Source organism: Mus musculus, chromosome 16 (assembly GCF_000001635.26).
Source record: "Mus musculus strain C57BL/6J chromosome 16, GRCm38.p6 C57BL/6J".
In the NCBI taxonomy this organism is placed as follows: domain Eukaryota; kingdom Metazoa; phylum Chordata; class Mammalia; order Rodentia; family Muridae; genus Mus; species Mus musculus.
The window spans coordinates 43,938,900-43,954,992 of NC_000082.6; the positions used below are offsets into that span (position 1 = coordinate 43,938,900).

The window sequence follows — 16,093 nt, forward strand, 5'->3', positions numbered from 1 at the left end:
GCTTTGTCTCTTAGAAAACAACAGCTGGCTACTGAGTTTAACCGGAAACACGTTCTTCGATACTGCTTTGGTGAATGGCAGCGTTGGCATGGTTCAGAAGTTATCAAGAGGGAGCTGGCTCTCGCAAAGGAGCAAACTAGGAAGAAAATGGATGAGCTGCTGAAGGCAGCCTCCCTCGGGAAACTCAGTTCTAAGGGGTCATCAGGTATCGGTCTCGTTGCTGAGGCAGTGGCTGTGATGGACCCAGCAGTAGGAAGTGGAGAGGTACACTGTTCCCTTTGTTTGGGTTTCATGTATATCATGGACTTGCAGCTAAGCTTCACACTTCTATAACATCTGCAGTCAGAGTCCCTTCTTCACTTATCCGAGGGTTAGGGCTGCTACAGTGCACAGAGGTTACCACCCACTTTGTGATTATTTTCTTGACCCGATCTTTTTTATTTCAGTAGTTATATGTCAGCATAGGGCTAGCTGGAAGATGGTAAGGACATGATACAGAAAGGGATGTGTCACAGCTAAGTGAAAGTCCTTTGGAAAGAGATGGGTCAAGCACTGCTGACAACTCTTGAGCCCCAGGTGACCTTCACACATGTCCTTTTTGGATAAGCTTGTGACATAATGGAGTTTTAAATGTTTTTTTTTTTTTCTAATAAAAAAAATTGTCCGCCAGGCAGTGGTGGCCCACACCTTTAATCCCAGCACTTGGGAGGCAGAGACAGGAGGATTTCTGAGTTCGATGCCAGCCTGGTATACAGGGTGAGTTCCAGGACAGCCAGGGCTACACAGAGAAACCCTGTCTGGGGGGGGGGGGGGATTTTTCCATACTAATTGTGACAGTTTGGTAGAAGAAAATCACCAAGAATTGTTTTTTGAAGCCAGTGGTGATGATATATACCTGTCATTGCAATTGCCAATCAGCCTGGGCTTTTTAATAAGTTTAAGGCCAGTCTGGGCTACGTAATGAGACCCTGTCTCAATAAACAGCCAAATCTATATAATTCCATCATCTTGAGTTAACCTCTAGTAACATGGAAGTATAGCTATCTATTCTTTTCCCTATTGAGGCATATATAAATTTCTTATTGTTAATATTTTATTTTGCTTTAAATTCCCCTCAACCAAGTCACTAAAGAAGCTAGCCTGCCATAATCAGGAAAGTCACTAAAGAAGCTAGCCTGCCATAATCAGGAAAGGGAAGACTAGGCTTTGTGTTGCTTTGTTTTGTTTTGTTTTGTTTTGTTTTGTTTTGTTTTGCTTTGTTTGAGACAGGGCCTTATATAGTACAAGCTGGCCTAAAACACACTCTGTAGAAAAGGCTGGACTTGAACTCCTGATCCTCTTGCCTTACTTCCCACATGTGGTATTATGCAAGGCTGTTCTGTTGTGGCTTGTTTGTTTGTTTGTTTGTCTGTTTTAAAAAACTATTGTGCTTTCCTATAAATACCTTTTGAATTTTCTAAAAAGAACATGGTCATTTTTATGTTATTAAATATACCTTAGCCATAGTTCTTTATTAAAAGTATTGCTCAGAACTGGACCTCCTAATCAGAATTTCTGGGAATGGGACACTAGTAATTTAGTTCTTCAGGTGGACCTGATACCTACTCCAGTTATTATGGTCTACAGTTCTCTGCTATCATTTTGTAATGCCCACATGACATTCTATAGTAAACCTAAGCTACAAGTTGTTTGACTTATGGGTGGCTGAAATTTATATTGTTTTCAGTTTGCACTATTTCAAACACTGTTTCACCAAACATCCCAATAGTAGCTAAGTCTTTGCATACATACATAATGCTTTACTTTGGGTAACTATTTTAAGACAGAATGTATATTTTGTTCTTATAATATAGTTTCTTTATCATTTGCCTTTTTATTGCTAGTGAGGTGAAACATTCTTATATTGGCTAGATAGATAGATAGATAGATAGATAGATAGATAGATAGATAGATAGATAGATATAGATATACATATAGATGTGGATATAGAAAGGCAGGCAGAGGTCACTTAGCCCTTTCTATTTTTAGGACTATTGATGCTTACATCATTATGTGTGCTACAGACCTTTTGTTCACTTGGTCATTTGCCTTCTTGATTTGGTTCTGGAGTTTGGTGCTGTGCCCGGCTGTTCATTTTTTATGAGGTCACTCCTAATAGTTCTTCTTGCTTGTTGCACTTGTCTTGTTAGAAAGCCTTAGGAAAGATCTCTGCCTCCACCCCGCTCATAGTGCGGTTAAGTACTTAACTCAGACACATAAAATTAAATTGGGCACCTGAGGGTCTCAGCCTTGCTTTATACCCTGATTACTGCAAGCAAGCAGACTGGCTTTCGTCTAGTGTAGTCTCTCGGCAAATAAGGATCATAAGAATACTTATTGGGGCTTATGTAACGTTCCAGGCCCTTCCTAGGCCTTTAATCTACCTTTATATCAGCTAGATAATTTTGTCTCTATTGAGACCCAGAAAAGATTTATAGCTTTCTTAAGAAATAGCTGAATGGGACCTCTCTGCCAAGTTCTACTGTTGTAACTTTTAAGTGAAAAAAGGTAGCAGAAAATATTTTTCCTGTCCAAAACAAAAAATTTACTATATAGTACATATACATATCTATATATGTTTATATTTCAGAAAAAAAAGCCTCTAAGTATCTGAAAAAAAGTTTTATCAAGCAAATAATTTTATGGAAAAAAAACCACCCAGGGACTAAAATAGACCTTGTAGCTCACAAAATAAACTCCATCTTTTCTGGATGTACAGTAAAACATGAGCAAATGAAAACACAGAGTCTTCAGTTAGATGCTCAGTAATTATGTAGTCATTGGAATTCATGTGCCAAGAATGAGCACATTATACCTTGTAATGTTTTGGAATTATCATTACCTAACAGGTGGTTTCTTCTGACCCGACCAGGTTGTGCTGCCCTTTCCCTGTGAGTACAAACTGTACCCGGGAGGGAGCTCTGTGTGGTTTTCCTGCTTTTACCTTTAGAACTTACCAGGGTCCAAAAGAAATGTTTTTGCTGTACTCAAGGCTTTTACATCGTCTTGCTGGGTTAATAACGTGTCATTACCACAAGGTTTAAAAGAGGCTAAAGCATCTACCCTGCGTGATGCTAAATTACATAAGCAGGTGTTCTCATGAAGAAATGTCCGCTGACATTTGTAAAATAAAAGGTTATTTTAAAAAGTCTTTACCATGTCAGAGTTCACATGTTTCACATCTTTCCAGCTAGGTCTTGGAGAGCATTTCCATCATCATGAAATATATTTCTGAGTACCTAAGGACAGCTTGCTGTTGGTGCCGAAAGCTTCTGATACTGGCTTTCCCCTGTGTATGCCGTTGCACATGGCAGAACTGGTAGCTGATCCGATCTGAGCTCATGACTCAGACATTCTAGAGGAGACACATTAACATGACATGAATTTTGGCCAAAATAATTTTGATGGTTAAGAATGACTTTTTCCTTCTCATTCAAATACTTTGTCATTAAGTACAAATCCTATCTATAAATGAAATTCACATCTTTGAAAGGTATCCTGTTGTATGCTAATACAAGCTATTTAATACACTTGTTCTTAGGTAGTACAGATATTTGACTAGTTCTAGATTTCCAGATACTTTCCCAGAACAGGTAGTTGGGGAAGAGCTGGAGACTGGACTCTAACTCAGACTTGGATGCTGAAATAAACTTACATCTGTACTTTATTTAAGGATGGATTTAGTAAAGGCAGGACAGGCCTTCAAATAACGGAACTGTTGCATCTTAAGAAATAGCTGAAAGAAACCTTTTTTTTTTTTCTTATTAAGTTCTTACTGTTGTTACATTTAAATGAAAAAAAAAAACCTCAGCAAAAAAAATTTTCCTCTCCAAAACAAAAAATTACTGTACAATATACATAGATACGTACCACACATATTTAGACTTTAAAAGCTTCCAAGTATGTAAAGAGAAGAAGGAAGTTTTCAAACATCTTTGCGGAAAAATTTTCAGATTTCCACGAAATTTTAGTCAATTTTTACATTAAAAAATTTTTAGGGGGGAGGGGGAGGGGATAAGGGGTTTTCAGAGGAGAAACCAGGAAAGGGGATAAGGTTTGAAATGTAAATAAAGAAAATATCTAATTTTAAAAATTAAAATTTTAATTTTATCTAATAAAAAAGAAAAAATATATAATATAAGAAATAAGATTGCTTGGTTGTAAAATAAACCATAGAAATTCATAAGGAAAGGCCGGGCATGATGGTACATGCCTGTATAACCCCGGTACGTCGGCAAGGGGAAGCAGGAAGGTTAATTCCAGGACAGTCAGAGCTCTATGAAATGCTGTCTCCAAAAACCAAAAGCACCATCAGCCTTGGCCCTGGCAGCAGCCGTCACAGCTCTGACCACTCTCCCCACTTACACCTGAAGGTAATCCCAGTTGTACATTCCGATTGGCTCAGCGTGCCAAGGCTGATGGTGTCTGAGGCACTCAGGCCTGGAGAAGGGCAGCTCTAGCTGAGGTGCAGCGTAGCTGTGCCACTGAACAGAACAATACCAGTGAGACCACAGCAGGAGCTTGTCTCATCAGTGTTTGAGTTAGAATGTCATCTTTTCCCCTAGGTCACTATCCTGTCCCCTTTGTGGGAAAGGCCACCTGTGGAGAGCAGTGGTTGTACACTCAGCCATTCCCCAGAAAGAACCACCAAGGGTAATTGTCAGGGTCCTCTCCCAGATGTCTCTGGGAGCACACCTGGCACGGAGCAGTGCAAGGCTGTAGCAGCTGAGACCTCTGAGCAGCCTGGTAGCTGTGAACGACCTGGGACCACAAGGCAGGAGGCAGAAGCTGCTTGTGTGAGGCATTTCCACCGTAGCCATGTGTACCAGCAACAGCTGATTGAGAAGCAAAAGAAGAAACTTGAGCAGCAGCAGAAAACCATTCAGAAGCTAAAGGAAAACCAGCGCTTGGCCGAGGCCCGGTGGGCAGCTAAGCGAGCCCCGGCAGTCACAGAAGGACAGAACTGCCTTCAGTCAGACCCCAGAGGAGCAAGGGACCCGCAGGGCACCTGCCAGAGGCTTCTGAAGTATGTCAGCAGGGTCACAGCACTCGGAATGTGTTTGCAGGGTTTTCCTCTAAGCTCAGTAGCTTTGCTTGGCTTCCTGTATGCTCACAAAGCCAGGAACCTCATGTATGCTGACTGTCCCATGCCAGGTGTACAGAGATAAGCAAATGGCCGCCTAGACGGATACCATTTTACAGTGAGCCCTGGGTGGTTGTGAGACAAACACTGGAATTATGTAGGAAAAGAGAAAAATACGTGTTCTAAGCTTTTGGGTTTCTGATGGTTTAATGCTGAGAAACGAGGGCAGACAGCATGGTCCCCAGGAGCAGCCCCAGGGCTGGCTCATTGACTCACTTGAATTTTCAGTTGTTCACAGTAAAACTCTCTATCTTCAGACTTAGAATGGGAGTCTAAGTCTCTCAAAAGTCCTGAAGATGGTTCCACATGTGCTTGACACGTCCCCCATGTGTGCCATGAAAGAGTGTTTAGGAGAGAAGTTGATGAGGGTGGGGACGTCCTTATACAGACTTTAGTCTGGGTACAATAACTTGTTAACTGGGAATTACATTGAACTCGGTATAGTGCTTTGAGTTTTTCAGCTATAAAGGCTTTGAAGGAAGCTAGCTATTGATCACAATTGTCTTTCTTGTCTTTTTCTCCTTATTTTCTTTCACTTCATCTGTTCCATCCCCTAGGTGTGAAGATAGTAGAACTGATTGCAGAAAACCCCTTTCTGCATCCAGAAGGACCCTGAAGCAGCCAACAGCACCCCATCCCTTACTGAAAGGCAAGACTGCCCCAGTGGTCTCCATGATGGTTGCCTTTTCCACTGGAGTAGTGTGTGTCTGGGCTGGGTGCTTACAGCTCTTGACACTAGGTAGAGCCTGGGGAAGAGCCGAGATTTGTAGCCATGGGAGGAATGGAGTGCACCAGGGAGCCTCCACTACTCTTTTTCCTTGCCCTTCTGCCAACTCTTATGGCCTTCCCATAACTACCATGTGCATGAGTATATGCCCTTGTACATGCACCACACACACACACACACACACACACACACACACACACACATACACACACATACACACACACACACACATACACACTGGGGGGGGGGGGAAGTACACAAATGAAAACTCTGAGTGGCAGCTAAGGCTAAATAAATATTGGTAAAGTTCATCTGCCATTATCAATGCCGTCATCAATGCCAAAATACCAATGAGCTGATAGCAATTCCAGTCCCGTGATTCTGTCACTTTATGACACATTATATTTTAATAGTAGCATTTTGGTAATGAGATGTATAAACCAGGTAGTTTAATTTGATAGTATTTTAGTTGCATATGGAACTCTTTATATTTAAAAACTAATGCTTTAAGATAGAGGTATTCCTTAACAACATGTGTAAGAGACATTACTCCTTGTAATTCTGCTAATTGAGTTTATCACATAGCTGCTCCTGTGTGTGTGTACATGGGGTGGTGAGTTCTTTGACAATAGATTTCTGTAAATATGAGGTTTTTTAAACCTATCGTAAAATTGCTGCCCTGGCAAGAACTAATGACATCTGAAGGACACTGTGTGTCTAGTCAGTTCCTGTCAATGAAGAGATTGCCTGGCTATATACCAGCCATCTGGCAGGGCAGCAGCTAAGGCCGATCAGGAAATGTCCAGTTCATTGTGATAAGTTTTTGAAATTATTGTTTGATCAATGACTTAGCTATTTCAGAATCCCAGTCTATTTCTTAAGTAGACTTTAATGATTCAATCTAGGAGAGATGGGGAGAGCTGTTTTCCGAGCCTCTGCTTCTCGGGCTCTTCACTTTAATCTCTAGTCTATTTCTCCTCCTTAAGGACAGTCTCCCTGCCATCTGTGCTAGCACCGCTAATCCTCTGAGGCAAAGCAGACAGTTCATAGCTGTAAGAAATAGCTTGCTGAGGTTTTTGTTTATTAATTCTTAAAACTTGGACTTAACTTCTTTCCTCTGTAACATGACCCAAGGAACTGAAAGTACCAGTGGGCTGGCTGGCTTTGTGAGCAGAACTCGATGCTTCTGAGGCCTGTGCCCCTTCCTGGGCCAGCCCTGCCTGAGTACAGTCATATTATCAGACCATCTTGCACATTTGTTTCTTTTGGATCGATATTTAATAAACTGTCAAGAACAGGAGTCTGACACTCAAAATCATTCTGCTGCCAGTTCTCCAAATGCCTGGTTCACTTCCATTCCCAGCCCATCTGGGTGCCTGGGTCTTACACTACACTGAAATATATTCCCCATGACCCTTACAGACACATGAACAACGACTTCAGAAAAATGAATAGCTGCACATAAGTGACTTTTAAGGAAATTTAAGGAATTTTTCTACTTTCTAAGTGCTTGTTAGCTGTAGTTACATTTGTGTTTGTGTGTTCATCAGCAATGTATTAAAATTCTGGCTTCTGAGTTTCATATACTAAAAGTCCACCATCCAAGAACATTGTCTTATTTAAACCAATAGAAATATATTCTAAAGAAATATGAACAGAAATGTAATGAGCATATATATTTTTCATCATTGCTAATGTTAGATCTTTAACCTGTTGAATTGAATAAGCTCCATATGTCAGAAGGTTCAACTTACAAGAAAACCGTAATGGTAACTCTAAATGTGGCTATAATATGGAGACATTTATTTTACAGAGTGCTTCATATTTTTTTTATATTGGGACTATGTTACTATTTTTTAGCCATGGAAGAGAGAGCAATTCAACGAGCTGAACGTAGGCAGATCTTGGCAGAAAAGAAGAAAAAACAAGAAGAAGACAAATTGGTAATAAATTCAGAATGCAAACTGAGGCAAGAAAAGCGATTTGTTCAGATTTCAAAACCTGGAACTTTATGTGTCCATGCCTTCTGAGACAGTAGATTAGAGCAACTTGAGAACAGCTGTGGCCTACCCCTCTGATTTCAGTTTTAGGAAAATAAGAAAGGTTCATTCATCATTGGCAGAGCAGAAAGGAAATGTTACAAAAGTGAATGGCAGCTAGCAGATTGGAAAATTCCCAGGTAACCAAAATTAGCATGCTGTATGTTGATACATTGTATATTGATTGTATATTGACCCAATGACTTTCCAAAGGACAGTAGTTCTTATCCCCCAACATTTGACTTAGACTGTCAAAAGGAAATTTTGCATCTATAAGAGAAAAATAACAGTTCTGTTTGGGGTCAGCTATCTGGGTTTCTTCACAAAAAGTAAGAACTGAAAATAGTCACTTTTATCATGAAAGTAGACTGCTATATTCATGGGCAGGAGAAGGTCCTTTCAGAGAGACCCCTAAGTTATAGGACATGCTAATTGAGTCTTTCCTTCCTGTCACAAAAGGCATACATAGTCCAGGAGGACAGGCATTTGGTAGATACTTTGCTGCCTCAGGACCAAAGACCTCCTCCTTTTCTACTCGGAGGAAGGATTCTGAGTTTTATGTCTTCTGATTTCGTTCAGGCTCAGTTAAAAGCCCAAGAGGAAGAACGCCAAAAGAAGGATGCAGAAGAAAAGGAAGCCCAGCTGGAGAGAAAACGAGAGGAAAGGAGGCTGAAGAAGATGGTTAGTAGAGTCTTTGCCAGTTGTCCCTTTGTTGAAGCCCACTGATAGTGATCTCTCTCCTCATGATTGTGTTGGCCATAGGTGTACCTAGAGCATAGGATGCTCTCAGCAAAGGTGGTGAATGGGTGGAGAGAGCGATGGACAGAAGAAAATACATTTCAGAGATGCTGGGAAAGCAAGTTATTAAATGCTAGTTGAAAAGATAGGACCTTACATTTGGAGAAAATATAGTAGTAGTCTTTGTTGGGTGCTACAAAGAACAAAAGGAATCAAGAAGTCATATGAGGCAAAATACACATAGATTTTAGAGACAGTCAAAGCATTTTCATCCTTTGCTAAATCAACATAAGAAATCTCTAAAAGCAGCTGTTTCTTTCCTTTAAAACTGGTGAGAGATTCTAAAACACATTTCCCCAACATGTGTTATATTCCATGTCGTCCTAGTAGTTCCTGAAATAGTAAGTTGTTTTGAGAAAGTGTAAATTCGGTAGTCAGATGGTTTTAGAAAATGCTGTTTAAGATAAACAAAGTTCCTTAATTAGTTGACTTCCCAAAACTTTTGACATCTTCCCAGACATTATGAAGTCTCCAGAAAAGAGACATAACATACCAAAGTAATATGTATATGAATACAAGACCCTTTTATTTATAACACATGGTATAACATATCATGGAACAATTTGAGGTCATACTGCTTAAGCACCAAAATAATTTTAAAAATATACACTATAACAAATGTGTCTCTCATATCTGCTCACTGTAAAGAAATACAAAGAAGAAAGAAAATATCTCTGAGCTCAACACTAAGAATTAACTGCTCTCTTATAGTAGCATCTTAGTGTCTACTTGGGGCCTTTTTCTCTGTGCATCTCTCCCTCTCTATTAATAGATTTATCATTGTCTACCTGTAGGTATATATAGCTTTAAATGTATTTTCTTTTTAGACTCTATCATGAGTAGAGTACCTTCAGAATTCTTCAGGGCTACCTAATTAATGAATACAATGATGTTCTTTATAAATATTTGTTTTGGATTAATACAGATTTACAGAAAATTTATAAGGATAGTATCATATTGTATATCTTCCTCATTTAATGCTCTCCAATATCATCATGAAGGATTCATTAGAAGTCATCACTGCAAACATTGTTTTTCCGTAAATATTCAAGATCTACTTGGGGATACCACATCCCTGAAGCTGTCTTGTCCCTTGGGCCCTCTGGGCTCTGATAGCTCCTGTCTTTCCTTTTTTGCCATGACTTGTCTGAAGATTTAAAAATTATCCTTCCATTGTGTTTGGTATTTTTCTGACCATTCCTCTGTACTAGTGGGCTTTTGTGGTGATGCTCGCTCCATCCTAAGCTTATGGCAACACTGTACCTGAGCTCCAGATGAGCATCTCTCCTGATGTGTGCTTGATGAGATAGCCAGTGCTTGATAGGCTTCGTCACTGTAGTTTCCAGTCTTCACTTTTCACACTTTATCCCCTGAAAGTGATTCATTAAGTCTAGTATTCTCTCAAGGCAAGAGGAAGATACAGTTCAGCTCCATGCCCTCTGAGGAGGTATATCTACAGCGAATACTAAGAATTCTCTAATTAAAGTTGATCACTTCCTCCATTTATTCAGTCATTGTTTATAGGACTATGGATTCATGCATATTTATTGTATACTTTGGATGATAAAGTACTGTTATGGCCATTATTGTTTAGACAGTGGTTTTGACCGGTTTCAGAAGACTCTTTGAGACTGGCCCCTGGCTTCCTCAGCTATGCCCTATACCTCTCTGCTTTCTGAATACCTTTGTCTCTGAAGGTTTTCATCTCAGGGCTTCACTGCCAATCTCTATAATCAGATGTTTTCTCAAGATTCCTCTGTTCTACATGGTATCTGGAAAAGAAAGTCTAGGTGCTGAGTACTAAGTTACTACTGGGATATTCTTGATTCTAGAATGCTGGTAGGCAAGTAGATGATATACATGTATTAGGCCATGCATACACATCTGATTATAACCATCCCTTCATATACAATTAAAGTGAACTCATACTGATGTCTCTAACTCTTTTCTTGGACCAGAGAGTTTATCATACACATCCCATCTTGTTTGTTTGCGGATGCTCTGACAATTTGAACTTTAGCTCCATCAATTCAGATGTATATAACTTGTTAATAATGAGTTCAAGGCTAATTTGGCTCTGTCTCAAAGTCTGTCTCAGAAGTATTAATTTACCTGGGCACTCTTAGCTGTTGGATGTGATATCCCTGTTGTTGATCCTATGTAGTCATCTGTGAGCAGTCCTTATATATTCAATTCACTGAGAATTTTTATTATGAAAGGATATTGAATTTTATCTAATGTTTTCATCTGTTGAGATGATCATAGAATTATTATTATCCTAAAGTGGTATATTGCAGGAGTAATTTCACCTGGCTGTGGTATATGATACTTTTAATGTAATCTTGAACTCATCTTGCTACTGTTTTGTTGAGGATTTAGAAAGTGATATTCCTCAGGAATAGCGGCCTATATTTTCTGTTCTTATGTCATCCTTGTTTTGCTTCGGTGTCAGACTAAGGCTGGCCTCACAAAATGAGCTTGAAAGTATTCCTTCCTCCTTAGCTTTCTGGAACAAAGTTGGTCATGGTGTTTACCAGAACAGGAAGCAAACTAGCGGTATCCAATCTGGAGTCTGTCTTTTAGCAAACATTTTCGTTATTTCTGTGCTGCTAACATTAAAATGGCACCGGCATAGTTGGATTAAAGTATGCTGTCTCCTATCAGCTGTCCCTTTCCTCCATGTCTCTTCCTGTCTTCTCTGATTTTAGTAAGCATCTTATCACCTCTACTGAGTTATTTGCTTTCCTTTTATTTTGGTGTTGACTAGTGCTTAATAACCTCCGTCCATTGTCCCTGAGAGCTTCACACCCTCATATTTCACTTTCTCCCTCCCATTTTCTCTTGTCATATGTGTCCTGTTTTGTTTGTACTGTGCTGTGCACACTAGGCGTCCTGCTGAGGTTCCTGCCTTACACAGCTGCTGTAGTGGTAATAGTATGGCTGTTAGCTTCGGCCTTCCATTTCTAGTACTCTTTGTACAGATCTAACATCTTAATCTGTGTCATATGTTATTCTTCCTGAAGAACTTGACCCATTCTGCTCCTGGTGGCAGATTCCCTCAGCGTATATAACCTGCCTCCTTCCTCTCAGACAGCCTCAGTCCCACATGTCCTTACAGGACCTTTGCTCTGGTTCAGGTCCATGAGGAGGGAGAGAGTAGAGAGCCCTGGAGTATCTTAGGACACTAATCCTGTCTTCTTACACAGACCCACCTACTGACAGAGTTAGGGTCAGCATGAGGACTTTAGTCTTGTAGCAGGTGGTGAGTTTTTTCCCTCTCCCATCTTTAACACTATATCTCATTTTAACTCTCTAAAATATACAATTCATCTAGATATGGTTGGTTTGTTCGTTATTTGCCTTTCTTAATAGTTTTAAGCTTCTTGGATATACAGCTTTGTGTTTTATCACAAAATTTAAACATATTTTTACCCACCGTTCTTCAGATATTTTAGCTGACTCTTCATTCTCCTTGCCAGTTTCCAGACACACCAGTGTTAAGTTTCTTAAATGTGCCAGTTTTTTACTCTCTTGGTACTTGGCAGTTAATATGACTTCAAGTTGCCTGGTTCTTGAAGACACTCTTCATTTCTGCTCGCATGGCTTTAATGTCTAGCACTTTTGTCATGAACTTTATGGTTTTCATGTGTTCTGCAGTCACCTGTCTGATACTAAATGCTGTCCATCTTTTCTCCACTTTGCCTTCGGTTGTCTAGAATTCTAACAGCTTCACCATCTTTGTCATGTTTGTCTTGTTCTGATGATTGTTTTTATCTTTTTAGACCTTACTATTATCTTTTGATAGATCATTGGTATATTATTGTTGAAAGCCAGTCATTTGCTTAGAGCAATAGGAATTTAACCATGTAGGGCTCTAGTGTGAAGATTTGTGTTAATCTAGGCAGGGATTGGGCTTTGTTTGATGTTTATTGTTGCTATAGTTACTACCATTGGCTTTTATTGTTGCTATGGACACTAGAGGCTTCACTTTTTCAGTGCCTTTGGCTTTGGGTCTTCACCTGGTGCTGCTCCCTAGTCCCTCCTGTTTCATAACAGTGTCTGTGAGCAGGTGCTGAGACGGGTGTGAGGGAAGCACTCTCCACTGATTACATTTCAGTCTTGGGCGTGCCCAGCTCTGGCTCTGGAGTTTCTGTTCCTGCTATGCAGAAGTACTGCTGCGCCTCACTTCCCCCTTTCTCTGTGACTGCAAGCCCTTCCCTACAGCAGTTGGTTGGTGGGAAGAGATCACATCTGGAAGACTTCTCAAAGTTCCCTCTCGACACAGTGTGGGCCCCCTCTATTCCCAGGTGGTGCAAGCAGAGAGCCTTCATTCTCAGGAGGAAGAATGCTCTGGCCAGTTTGGGCTGTTGATCCTCTCTCCTTGACAGCCTGTTCAGGAAAGGTCCTCTTAGTCTCCATATCATCTCTGTGAAAACGTATTGGGGTTCCTAGAGGAGAAATCTACAGGAGAGTGGGACCACCTTCATGAGCCTTACCTCCTCACATGATGGATGCACTAGCACCCCCACCTACACACACACACACCAAGCACTGCAGCAACATCTCCACCTTAGCAGCTCCGTATGTGTAGTTTCTGCTTCTCAGGCAAGCTAATGCTCCCGTGCCTCCCTGAGTGCCTGTCTCTCCAGTCTGGGAATGATTACACGTCTCAGGTCAACTCACAAAAAGACATTAGTTCTGATCCCTGAACAAACCAAAAATGATTTTTTAAAAAACTTACTGGCCAGGAGAATATTTTATCTCACTATACCAATCACCAACCTTTCCTTTTTAAAAATGTCAGCCCATAGCAACAGGCAAAAAGCCTTTTCACATAGACCAGTTTCCATTCAGACTATAACCCTCTGACTCTGAGAGCAGTGCATTTGCTGCCTGGCTGTGATGGAGCCTTCCTTGAGAGTGATTTCAGCTCTCAATGTACCTGTCAGTTGTCTCCTTTTCCTTCTGTGCAAACATGCTGTGCATAGCAAGCTTGCCCACTCTGCTTGGCACATGGTCTTCATGCTTTTGAGGCAGCATATTCTGCACAAACAGTTCCTGGCTTCCCTGTAGACTTCACATAGCTAGCCCAGACACAGCCTCCAAGGCCACGCTGATGCTATGAACAACAAAAGCTCAGTGGCACTCCTGAACCAGCGCCTGCGGGGACTTTGTTAGTTGCATGTGCCTGGATGTCTCTGAGGGAGATCTGGTTTAACTTCTAGTTGGCAAGTTTTTGCTCACTGAATTTATCAGTAGACTGTCCAGTAGAGGTAACATGATCTCTAGGTAGATGAATAACCCAACTATTGTGATAGCAGATTATCTCAGGGACAACCACATGTATTTATCTGAATACAAAATATAAGCCCAGCTATGCGTGTGAAGGACATGTGTCTTGGTTTGGTTTTCTATTGCTGCGATAAACGGTATGACCAAAAGCATTGTGGAGAAGAATTTATTTGGCTCATGTGATACAGACCATTATTAGGGAAGCCAAGGCAAGAGCTGAAGCAGAGACGAGAGGTCTGCTGCCTGCTGGCTTGCTCCCTACCCCCACTCAGCCTGGTTCCTTATATTTCCCCCCAGGGCCACGCACCCTGGGATGACACTGCCCACAGGGAGCTGGGCCCTCCCACATCCAATCAAGACGATGCTCCACCAACTTGCCTACATATAGTCTGATGGAGGCCTCTTCACTAACTGTAGCAAGTGTCAAGTTGACAAAAGACTGATCAAGACAACATGTAATGCTAAGTTTTAGGACAAAGGAAGTCTTCAGGGAAAAGACCATGATAAAGTGGCCCTCCACATTCAGAAGAAAGGGTATGGGTTAAGGGGATGGCAACAGCTCCATGTCCCTAGGACCCTGACAGAAAAGTACACCAACTGAGGCAAATAAGAGTGCCATTCACAGGTCTCACATGACCTAAAGGTCAAAACCTAAAGTCCCAGTTCTCTCATTGGGTGCATGTTTTCTACTACTGCTTATCAAGCTATTGCTCTAGAGCCATATAAAGATACTTGGGGGAGGATGGGTTTTTTGATGGCCTGGAACCCACTTTATAGACAAGGCTGGCCTTGAACTCCCAGAGATCCATCTGCCTCTACCTCCCATGTGCTGGGGTTTAAGGTGGGCACCACTGTACCCAGCTTATAAATACACTTTTAACTAGTAGGAATTTGAAATCTGTTATTGAAAAGGGTAATTTTATCACAGAAAATGACATTTTTCCATGTTTAGTAAACATATTAGGTTGATGTAAAATATCTGCTTATGTGCCAGTCTTTGCTCTGGGTGCTGGAGTAGAGCAGTGAAGACAGCATGTCTGTCCTGAGAACCCATCTTTATTGGTTTGGAAGAAGTCAATCAGCATGTAAAGATGTAGATGGGGAGAGGAGGTCCCCACAGGACACACATACATGTCAGATAGCCTGTGAGGCACACACACGGCTGGACAGAGGTGCTTATATACAAGACTAGAATGTGGAATCTGGATGATCCAAATACGCCAGCCAGTGCTTTAGATGATCTGGAAGTGGGGGCGGGGTGGACAGAGGTGACGGCAGGCCGCAGCCTAGGGTGAATGAAGATTTCCCAGAGGATGAGGAGGAGGAGGAGCTAGGATTAGAGCAGTAAGAGCAGTGTTTGTGTTGGGGGAGGAATGACGGTAGACCCAGTGCAGTGTCCCGAGCTCAGTTCTGAAGGAGACAAGTGACCCTTTAATTTGGAAACAGGAGCATCACTCATGAGCTGGACAAGGATGCTGTCTGTGGCAGCTTGGGAAAGGAGCCACTTTCCAGTGGGCCGAGGCTTGATGAGGAATAGAGTGTACATGGGAGTCCAGTGGGTCAAAGGGATTTTTGCTGGTGGTTGCTTTTGGTTTTATTTGCTTTTTTTTTTAATTGACTTCTATTTGCCTGTTCCTATTTGACTTCCATGATTCAGCAGTAACAGAGAAATTAGTGTTAAAATAGATTTGAGTGCTGTATACTTCCCTTAACATACTTTAAAACCTTAATCTTTCTCTTGAGACATAGTGGCTGATACAGATGTTGGCTTGGTTTTGTTTTGTTTTGTTTTTTCCTTGAGACAGGGTTTCTCTGTGTAACCCTGGCTCTCCTGGAACTCACTCTGTAGACCAGGCTGGCCTCGAACTCAGAAATCCGCCTGCCTCTGCCTCCCAAGTGCTGGGATTAAAGGCATGCGTCACCATACCCAGCCACAGATGTTGGTTTTATACATTATTTGTAATTATGCAAAATATAATTTAAATCAGAACATTAAACCCCTATTTAATACCACTTTTAACCTGAGCAAACTACGTGCTCTTTGAAACCTCACTG

At 41.2% G+C, this 16,093-nt stretch overlaps 1 protein-coding gene across 7 annotated transcripts in view; it reads left to right on the forward strand.

The window, feature by feature from the left end:
* The window catches only part of Ccdc191 (coiled-coil domain containing 191), a 74,506-nt gene that overhangs the window by 49,091 nt on the left and 9,322 nt on the right, over positions 1-16,093 (forward strand). For 4 of the 7 annotated variants that reach the window (XM_006521958.2, XM_030249033.1, XM_030249034.1 and 1 more), the window contains 5 exons: positions 15-264; positions 4,605-5,065; positions 5,740-5,921; positions 7,770-7,852; positions 8,528-8,629. In XM_006521958.2, coding sequence (XP_006522021.1) covers positions 15-264; positions 4,605-5,065; positions 5,740-5,921; positions 7,770-7,852; positions 8,528-8,629 — 1,078 coding nt within the window. Of the gene's footprint in view, positions 1-14; positions 2,931-4,604; positions 5,066-5,739; positions 5,922-7,769; positions 7,853-8,527; positions 8,630-16,093 lie in introns of those variants that run through there. The other 3 variants (XM_030249035.1, NM_027801.1, XR_003951771.1) reach the window with 2 other exon arrangements.